The sequence below is a fragment of the Phaethon lepturus genome, unplaced genomic scaffold (assembly GCF_000687285.1).
Source record: "Phaethon lepturus isolate BGI_N335 unplaced genomic scaffold, ASM68728v1 scaffold31329, whole genome shotgun sequence".
Taxonomy (NCBI): Eukaryota; Metazoa; Chordata; class Aves; order Phaethontiformes; family Phaethontidae; genus Phaethon; species Phaethon lepturus.
In genome coordinates, this window is record NW_010561919.1 from 9611 (window position 1) to 20487 (window position 10877).

Consider the following 10877-nt stretch of genomic DNA (forward strand, 5'->3'; position numbering starts at 1 on the left):
CCCTCACCAGCAATCTTTCGTTTTTATAGGTAAGTTTTCCCTCCTCAGGTTAGCTGCTAGATCCCTAGCACCTCACAAAGCACCTACACTGTGAAACAGGTCAAGAGGGAACCAAATCCTTTTTGGTCTTTCATGGGTGAAACAATCCCTGTATTCATGCTGGCAGAGCAAACACCCCTTCACTCCTTTGGATACTGTTGAAGGTCAAAGAGGTGGAATTTTGTCCTAAAAAAGAGGGGGTTCTTAAACGCACCTGGCTTCATAGAACTAAAGAGGTGCAAGGAAGGGAAGTATGTTACTTACCAGGGTTGTCACCCACACCAGCTTTGCTTCATGAGGGTTCTCCAGATTCTTCCCATCTGCCCGACTTTCCACTCTTTGCACTTTGCTAACGGTCTCCCCTAGGAAAGTGTTGGATCCGCCTCTGCTGCAGAGAGGAATGAGACTGTCTACGCAGGGGCCTCTAAAAATGCAGGAACAGTTATGTAAAGATGAAAACAGCTTTCACCTGTTCCAGTTCAGACATAACCTGCAGTATATGCTCTGAGCTTTTCCCATCTTTTATTTAAAACCCTTCCATAAAAATTTGTATTGAACCATACACAAACATTCTCATCCAAAACAACAAGATTAAAAAAAGAACATGCTGCTATGCTCTGTGGGTGGTGGGGTGTCTTTATTGCCACTGCACTTGCAGCTATCACTTGTTCACCAGTGACCTGGTAAGAGGACAGGAAAAGCAGCCGCCTTCTGGGGTGAAATTTTGAGCAAGTGGCATCTGACATAACCTAAGGCAAGCCTCGCCTACTTTCCCTCCACAGTTTTTCAGTCGTTTCCTTTTTAAATTTTTTTATCATCATTCTTTTATGGCAGGGAAGGGGAAGAGACGAGGGGAAGTCCAGATTGGAGAGTCTTTCATTTGAAATGTACAATCAATATCTACATCCTTTTTATCTCTCTCCCTCCAAACTTTATTCTAGATGGAGAATTCCTTCACTTCTCCAAGTTTTCCTAATGGCACCCATCACTGAAATAGAGTAACTCAGATCCTGAAATCTTGCTGTGTAGTTTCCAGTATTTGAGGCAGTGATTACATGCTTCATCCTAGATCACTCTAATCTTCTCAAGCAGATGGGCCCAACAGTTTTGATTGCAGCAGTTGGAAGAGTATGCTGTAAGCCATATCCCCTTTCCCACCTCCTGCATGCTCACAGTTTACCTGACTGGCATAACTAGAACAGACCCAACACTTCCTGACAGTCATCGTTTCATGAAGCAATTTTCCTTTTTTTCTTCTGAAAATAGAGTAATTCTCATTTCACGTAAGAAGGGGCCCCAGTTAAAGACAACGTACACAAGATACACAAATTGTGTGTTACAGCCTGAACAACAGGAACCTATTTCCAGTTATTTCCTCTATCATATCGGAGATTAAACCAGCCAGTAGTTCAAACAGATGCAACAGAAAATCAGTAGCTTAGTGATGACAGAAGCACACTACCAATAAACTTTCATATAAAACACTACCATAGATACTACAGATAGACTCCAGAGCATGCAGAGGGACAAGAACAAAGGAGAAGGGGGAGCTTGCAAAGCTCAGCTACTACATGATGAAAGGTAAATAAAAGATACTGCCAACTACAACCATAGCTCTGCTTTGCTACCCTGGAAGAGATAAAGCATGTTCTCTGTAGTGCAGCTCAAAAAGTTCAGCTGTTGCCAATTTCTACCTGATGCACAGAGAAGGGAAGGCTCCCCCTCTCCTCCCTTCATCTATTTTCCTCGCATCATCCAACGCGGTTAGTTGAGGCAGTATCTCATGAGCACAGGGAAGAGCACACACAGGCAAGACAATGCTCCCACTTTAGCAGAGACAGAAAAAAAATCTCATCTGTGCTGGCAGAAAAAGGACAAGATGAATCTCTGTAGAAATCAGATCTTCACAGTTGGCATCAATGAGCACATTTCATTCCCAACCCAAGACTGCTAAAATAACACAGAAGAATCCTCCACATTTCTCTACCATACCTAGTCAGGCAAGAGGGAAGAAAACACCAAAACAATCTCTCCTGTAAACCAACCAAGGTACACTAAAGTTCAGAAATACCAGAAAAAGAACTTCACAGTGTGAATGGGAAAGTACGCTAAGACAACCTATGTGTTTTACTCTACATAACAATTGGGTTTTATTATTTTGTTCAAACTCTACAAACAATTTGTGGTAGTCAAACAAATACTGGAGGCTTTTGGCTTTCTTTGCCATCACTGACTTGGTGGTGTTACATAAAAATCTCAAGTAGTCCATTTTATTTAAAAATTCACTTCTTAGAAGAATTATTCTACAAGTTAATAAATTGCAATGAACCCATGCCATCCTAAATCCATTAACATCATGGAATATTGAACTTCCAGGGAAGTTGTAAAAACTGATTCATTACAGAAGCAATTTCTTCCTTTCAGCGTACTCAACTGGTTTAGGTGAATTGTTAGTTAATTCAAGGTTGAGAAACCAGTTGGGAGTTTAAAAGAGAGGACACAGAAACACATGTTCTCAAGTAAAAGTGACAAGAAAATGTGAGGAAAAAAACAACCAAAGAACATGTCAGCAAAACAAAAACAGACCATTGGGGAAGCCTAAGTGAAGATGCAGAGGCTTACATCTGCGGTTTTTTCCTTGCTTTGAATGACATTAATATATTGCACATTTAAAATAAATAAAAGCAACATTTGGCCTTATAAAGCCACACTTTCATTCTGTGACCGGTCAATGAACCCCTTCAATGAAGAAGGCTCAGAGAAGATAAGCAAGGATGGTATGCTTATGAAGCTCAGAAAAGAATGTAGGAAGTGACCACAGCTGTCAAAGAATGTGACCTGATCTCAACACCAAGGAGACCAGCGGTATCCTTTGCTGTAGATAACCAACTGTGTTAGGCGAGTCTGTCAGCTAGTTATGTAGATGGCTTTCCCTAAAATAATCAATAGAATTCTTTTCCTGAGCCAGCCACACCAACATGGGGAAGTGTGTATATGGCTCAGCCCAACAGTATAAAAACTGATCACCCAGCAAAACCCAGCAAAATCAACTTTGATGAGAGCAACGGGCTTGAGCTGGCTTCAACCCATGTGCTCCTTCCTGGTGACTGGGGTCACCCAGCACCATGACGGTGAGCATGCTATAGACATCAGTAAAGGGAATGATGTTCGTATTGTGATTCAGCTGTACATACAATTGCTATAATGTGTTTCTGTTGCTGTTTTCTGTATCTGGCTTTATCACTTCTCTAAATCAAAATCCCACATAACATCAAATACCCTCAAATAAGTAAGTTCGGTACTCAAGCATTAAGCCCTCCTCATGTGGAATATCTAGAAGAATCTGGTCAAAGCATATCAGACTAGCACTTTGCCAGCTGATTTGCTCAGAAAAATAGGTGAAGGGCTAACCAACTGCAAAAGGATTACACAAAAAAGGTTTACAGAGCTGAACAAGTACTACCACTCAAGAACATTCAGCCAACACAATTAAATGCAAGATTTCTTAATACTTGTAAGGTAGGAAATTTTACTTGCAACTATGAAATGAAAATACTACAAAATTGTACATCTGCCATGTTGGTTTCTATGACAAGGACACCTCAAAAGACAGGTTTGATTCTGTAACTTTCGTTCTGAAGTATGCCCTGTTACTTCAGGTAGCGTTTAAGGTTACTAACCCAGCAAGAAAATTAATACCATCAGTGCTGTGTAACTAACAGAAACACAACTTGTAACCCAGCAGAAGTAACTCTCAACTGGATTTATGTACAGCTAAACATACTTGCTATCAACCAGCTTCTCCCACTGTGACTAATCATCTTCTTAAGACACTACTCCGACCCATTGTTTGCTCTCTGCATTGTTTAGGCTCCCACATTTCAAGCAATACTAGTGAAATTATCTTTGATACAGTAATTTTAAACTAAAGAAAACCAGATGAACAATAACCGGTTCCAAGGCACACTGTCTCCTTTTGCTTCAAGAGTTTAACATGCCCCATTACCTGAAAGTGGAATCAACCACATCTCTGTTCTTTCAGCAAAGCACAACATTGCAAGAGCAAAAGCCTACATGAGGAGGGAAAGCATGGACCTTACACAAAACAGGCTGTCTGCACGCGTTATTTCTTCTAGTCCATGCTATACAACATGAAGTAACCAGTCTTCACTGCATGGATTATCCTCTGGGTGACCAATAAGCATATGTACCTTCTGGGTGCAGAACACCCATACCCACGCCTCATCTATTTCAGACAAAAGAATCCAGTGCAGTCTACAGAAGTCTGCTCTAATATCACAGAAGAGTTAGCATTGGAAGGGACCTGTGGTGATCACCTAGTCCAGTATACCTGCTCAAAAGAGGGCAAAATACAGCAAGCTGGTCAGACATTATTTCCCCTTCATAAATCTAAGCTGACTACTACTAATCACTTTCTTACCCACTCTGTTTGGAAACGGTTTCTACGATTATCTTCTCCATCACGTTTCCAGGCACCAAGGTGAGGCTGACCAGCCTGCAGTTCCCTGCATCCTCCTTGCCCTTCTTTAAGTCAGGAGTGACATCTGTTCTCTTCCATTCCTAAGGAAGCTACCCTTACCACCTTGACCTTTTAAAGATAAGGAGAAGAGCCACACAATGACATCAGTCAGCTCCCTCAGCACTTGTGGGTGCATCCCTATCAGGTCATCTGAACTGCTTTATGTCCAATTTGTTTAAATGTTCCTAGCCTGATCCTCCTCCATCAAGGAAACGTCTTCCTCATTCCAGACTTTCCTGGGCATCTCAGAAACCTGTGATTCCCGAAGGCAAGTCTTACAAGTAAAAAACAAAGCAAAGGCTGCATTCAGTACCTTGGCCTTTTCTATGTGCTTTGTCAAGTAGGTCTCCTGCCTCCATTCAGCAGTCAGGGGGCATTCGTTCATTTTCTCTCTCTCTCTACTCCTGATGTCCTTGTAGAAGCTTTTCTTGTCCTTCACCAGATTCAACTCCAGATAGACTTGGCTTCCTTAATCCACACACTTAAGACAGTGTCACCTGTCCCTCCTTCTGTCTTTCATACACTTCCTTTCTATGTTTGAGTTTAGTCAGAAGCTCCTTGCTCAGTGCCGACTTCCTGATACTTTTGCTTCATTTTCTGTGTGAAGGGATGAACTATTCTTGGAGTAACCAGTCAGATATGATTATAGAAAGTTCTTGGACGTCTGAGGTTACAGGTCAACCCCAAATTCATATGGGAAAAAGCCTCAAATACTCCGAATATATTCCAGACCTATTTTCTTCCATCCCAAAGATCCTTCTTGCCTAGTTTCAATGAGCACGGGGATTAAATGCTTAAAGTAAAAAAAAAAAAAAAAAAAAAAAAAGAGAGAGAGAGAAAGAGAGAGAGAAGTGACAGAACATCATGTTCCTGGAACACTCATATTTTTGGCTTTTGGAGTCAGACAAGTGAATTAAAAAAAGAAAGATCAAATATAACAGTTTTTGATATTGCATTTCTGATGACAAACCTACTCAAACAATAATATATTTTAAATGGCTTGGGAAGAGCAGAGGCCTGGAAGGAGAACTCTTGTCACTGAACAAAAAGGTGCATGTCTAGACAGCTGGAACTGTGCCTGAACATTTATTTTTGCAAAAAGCAATTAAAGTTGTCCACTTTGGAAACAGATTCAGATTTCAGGCTCTGCAGTTTACAAGTAATGTTCCTACACATAAGAAGAAATTACTATTTTCATAATCTCTACAATTCACCACTTAAATCACTCCTTAATGGAAACTCAATCTAATTTTGCCATGGAAACTGAATGATGCACAGACATCTCCCCAGCTGTTAATCAACTCAACAGATCACATTGATCAGACCAAAAGTTTTCACACAGAATAAAGCATAATCTTAGTTTCATGCCGATGGGTGGCTTTTGTGAAAAGCTTTTCTTACAGGAAGAAAACTGAAGAGTAGAATTGCTTAAAATCAGATGCCCCATGAGAATTTTAGACTAGGGCTTAGGCAAACTCAGCCTGGTGCTGCAGACTGTGTGCTCATTAGCAGCTGGGACACGAAGCGCACACCTATTATGCATCTTTGGGTTTAGCTTCTTCCAAAAGGAGTCCAAGCTCTGACAGGTTCCTGACAGGAAGCAAAGCACAGCACAGCATGTGGGATGCTCAGCAGTCGCTTCAAAGCGCATCCCAATCGGAACTAAAACTTCTACTGTTTTAGAAGCCTCTAAAAAACTTGCTTTGATCCACAGCTAAAAAGTTACTTCAAAACAAAAACCCATCAAAGTTCTTCCAAGAGTCATTCCCTTCAAAAGTTAACCACAGATAGTTGTATCCATATGCTTTAGGCAAAGCTGCTGAACTTTAAAGCAAATACATCAAACTTCAGGGGTTCTTCACTCCCTGCATATGCAAATTTTCCACATAAACCTACAGTTCAAGTGTGGGGGAAAAAAAAAAAAAAACAGATTGATGCCAAAGTAAGAATCCATCCTGTTTTCCATTAGATAGTCCCTATCTTATTAAAGCCAAAGACAACTAAAGTTAAAACAAGTCACCATCATCTAATGCATAATGGTATTAAAGTAAATGACTAATGGGATTTGGATGCCTCAGCAGTAAATTGTAATCACCACTCCTGCAGCACAGGTCAGTAGGCATGAAGTGACTGGAAACACATGAACAGAATTCTGCTCTGAAAGTGGAATCAGCCAGGGAGCAGTAAATATTTTGCAACAAAACCACCAGTCTGTTGTTATGTAAGAAAACATCTCTTAGGCCTTTATTTACAAAAGCTTTAAAAACAAATACCCTCTGTTATGCAAATTATTTGTTGTTTAAAAAGGACCACCCAGTTACATCATCGTAACTCAATGAAAAAAGGTGTTTCATTTTTTTGTTTTTCAGTACAAGGTAAAACAGAGTAATTTGGCGAACATTTGGAGATTTTTTTACTATTGATTTCTGTGCCGAACACGCACACACATACGCGCACGCACACACAGGCACACAATGTCGCACATTCCATCATTTCAGGCTAGTATTTAGCTATTCAATACCAAAAATCCTTCCTGCACAACTGCTCTGTACACATGCTATGCAGAGTTAAGAACGTACTTTAGGGTCCTTTAAAACAATATATCTAAAATATATTGCTAAGATATACTCAAAAATAAACTAGCATTACACTCCTCAGGTAACTTTATTAGCTATAAGTTATTTATATTTTGTTGTCTTACAACAAAAATCTGTAACATCTGTCTTTGTAGCAACTACAAAAAAAGCACGATTTAATTGTCTTTCTAATTCAATAATTCAATTAAATAGTATTTTTTTCAGATCTTTGGGTTTTATCTTCAACTAAACTGACTTTCAAAAATCGTCAAGTACATAATAAATATGACTTCATAAAAAATATTTGCAGTGTACATTACTAGAATAAAAGCTAGGAAGTTAATCAAGGGAAGTGTGACATTACAAAACGCCTACTATTCCAATATCCTCCAACTCTCAGCTTAATGGCAAAAATGCTACAGTCATAGCTGTTCTTTTCCTGAAGGGTGTAAAGCTGTTTTTTCAAGCTCCTTTCCACCATCACAGAGCGGTTTTAAAGCAGCAGGCCAACCAGCAGTTGACATGTGCAGGATGTGTTTGAAGACAACTGAACACTAGTAAAGTAACAGCAGTTACTATGATTTCAGTAGTTTGTTTCGCTTGAACAAATGAAAGTTATGCAGCAAATAAGTCACGTTCTGTGGGTTGAGATACCAAGCAAATACAGTGTAAACTTGGCAGATGATTGTTTTCTAGCTGAGGGCAAAAGAAAAACAAACAAAACTTCAAATAAACCAGAGGATCTGAGTCAGAGTTGCTCTCTAAAGTGCAAATTTGATGGTCCACAATCTTGAATAGCTAAAACGCCTGCATACTGGAAGGAACAGACATGAATGGGGAAGTTAGTTACAATCAGTGCCAGTTAATTTGGAGAAGGGAAGGGAAAGAGACAAAAAACTAGAAGACCGATATAGGTAAGTTTACCAGACTATTCATTATGATTTAGCTTTCCCCTTCTCTCTGCCACGCTGATCCTATACATGCTTCTTTACAAATGGGGTAGTTATGAGGCCAAAATGTAACCCAGAAAATTTTACAATCAATATTAAGATCAAAATTTGTGATAGGAACAGTCAGGTTTAGTACACAGAAAGGCAGAAAAGAAAGTGTGCTGAGAAAGGGGGGAAAAAAAGCCTTATTGTCCAAGGGGTTCAACCAGAGATAAAACCTATATACAAGCATGTAGAGGTCAAAAAGATGGCCTTTCATTTCATGTCATGACTGTTTGTTGGCTTCTTCTTCATATGCATTTCCTGTGCCATTTTGTACATATGATGACCCCGAACCAAGGCCATATAAGTGGCCGCAATACTTGGCATCGTCAATGTGATCTTCAAAGAACATCTGAAGAGTTAAGAGAGAGACACAAATTATTGCCAAAGAAAAGGCTCAGTTTAAATAGAACTAGAGAAAGGCGCTAAAATGTTACTTTGTATTTAGCATGATATCAAATCCCGAGGTGCAAAAGATGACATAATTAACATAACACCACATTTAATCTTAACACATTATCAAAATGTGATATATGACATGATTCTTTAAAGTAAATCTGTCAAGGAATACAATCAGTCTTCCTGTGCACCTTTCCTGATGAAATGGGACAAATGTAATGTTCTGATAATTTTGTATTGTCAGTTATCACTCACTTTTCTGCAAATGCAACAAAGATATTTCTCCAACTGATTTCTGTGGAGTTTCTCACAACAGGCATATGCTTAGCATCTGTCATCGGTGCCCACATGCTACCTACTCCTCAGTGGTAGGGTTTTCATCACACTGTGTCTTGAAATAGAGGTATGTCCTGATTTATATTATAAAGGTTTGAGGGTGGGGAGAATGTTTGAGCACAAAAATCCATTATGGAGTTTAGAGAAATGCAGAAAGATGCATTTCCAGCTAGCTCCTCATGGAGGGGGACTTCATTTAATAAGGAACAGCAAAAGTAAATTTTGTACTAAGACTGCAGTTACGCCTTACAAGTCTTAACTGCAGACAGAACTTTTCAGTGGAAGACATATGAAACCCCATGATATTCTACCTTTTAGACTTAGGTTTTCAAGCAAAACCACAAATTACCCCACAAACATAAAAAGACATACACAAAAATTTTTCACCCTAAAAACTTCATGGCAACCCTGGACATCCCAGTGGTTGACATTCCGAGTCGTCATCAACATCAGAAATGTAAGACAGCCAGAATCATGCAGGAGCAGGGTGGACACAATACACAGTCTAAATGCAGAAGACTGCATATACCACACAGGCTGAAAACTCCTCCCTTAAGCTTTGCTCTTAGCAGCACAGTCTCGATGGAAAGTTCTGTACTGCAGGAATTGGAGACCTCAATTATAAGTTTTAAAGCCCCCAGCAGTGCCCCAGAACAACAGCTCTACTGTTGTAGTATGAGTATGTATTTCCGATGGGAAGAAAAAGATCAGTGACTTTTTGGCTGGCAGTCCAAAACCCAGCAAGTTGCAACTCCTTCACAGCAATTAGTAACAAAATTTTGTACCTCTAAAAGCATTGTAAAACAAAGTTTTTCCACTCAGAAATACATTGTTAAACAATTAACTCTACTGAAAAGGCTTTAAAAATGCACATTAAGTATACTTCTCTCTGCTGGCTACTGTGCCCTTATTTAGAAAGGCTGTATTTGTATATGTCCCTGCTCATTGCAGGGGGGGGTGGGCTAGGTGACCTTGAAAGGTCCCTTCCAAGCCAAACTATTCTGTGATTCTATTTGCAAAGAATCTCTGAAAGTACTGGGGAAAAAATCATCCTAATTAATCCATCTTTGCTGGCTTAATTAAGCAAGTGTTTTGCACTAAAAAAAACCTCAAAGATTTCTACTTCTTCCAATAAGAGCTTTTGGTAAACAAATTCAAGAAGCTAATTTGCCATGTAGCACAAGCTGCATCTCATGAGATAAACGATCATGGGTTTGAACCTTCTCCTCTGGAAAACTAACTTGAAAGGCAGTATCTTAGGCATGATTATCATACACTTCCCCTTCCTCCTTATTTGCTTTGGATTTTGTTTCAAATTCAAGAGTGGAAGATTAACAATACCAGGCAGACAGCAGCTAACCGCATCATGGGCTTGGATGCTATCACAAACACAACTATTGCATCTGTAGCCCATGACCTGCTTCACAACTGCAACTGTTCCAGCAGAGGCAGAACAGTGTTCGGATGAGCAAACCAGCTTAAAATCACAGCATTTATTTTTCACCTGCTCTCTCACCAGTGAAACTCCTGATCATTTTCTCCTTTATACAAAAGGCCAGATTACAGAAGGTACACACCTCAGCATACAATGCTAAACCTTATTAAAAGATGAGGTTTGCTACTGCCATCTGTTTTGACACACTAAATTGCTGGCAGAGTGCCATGTTCACATGCACTGGCATTTGTCCAGTGCAACTACTTTCCAGAAGAGGCCCATTCAATGTTTGTTTTGTTAATGCAAAATATCATAATATCTTCCTATTGTATGTAGACAAGTAGCAAGAATATGTGAAGCTTTTAAGACCCAACTTCCCTTGCTGCAAACCTTGAATTAATTGACCAATGTATCATCTTTTAGAACCTGAATTAATCTGTGCTTTATTCCATGGTAAGGAACAAATGCGTGAACATTCTCCACAGCAGCCTGAAAGTCATTATTTAATACCTATAGCCTGCAAGTTTAGCTAGAAGTGGCTAAAACAAACACTCTTTTCC

At 39.6% G+C, this 10877-nt stretch overlaps 1 protein-coding gene across 1 annotated transcript in view; it reads right to left on the reverse strand.

The window, feature by feature from the left end:
* Positions 1 to 6793: 6793 nt before the first annotated feature.
* The window catches only part of CNOT7 (CCR4-NOT transcription complex, subunit 7), a 19544-nt gene continuing 15460 nt past the window's right edge, over positions 6794 to 10877 (reverse strand). The window contains exon 6 of the mRNA XM_010294130.1: positions 6794 to 8499. Coding sequence (XP_010292432.1) covers positions 8371 to 8499 — 129 coding nt within the window. The 3' untranslated portion in view covers positions 6794 to 8370. The remainder of the gene's footprint in view (positions 8500 to 10877) is intronic.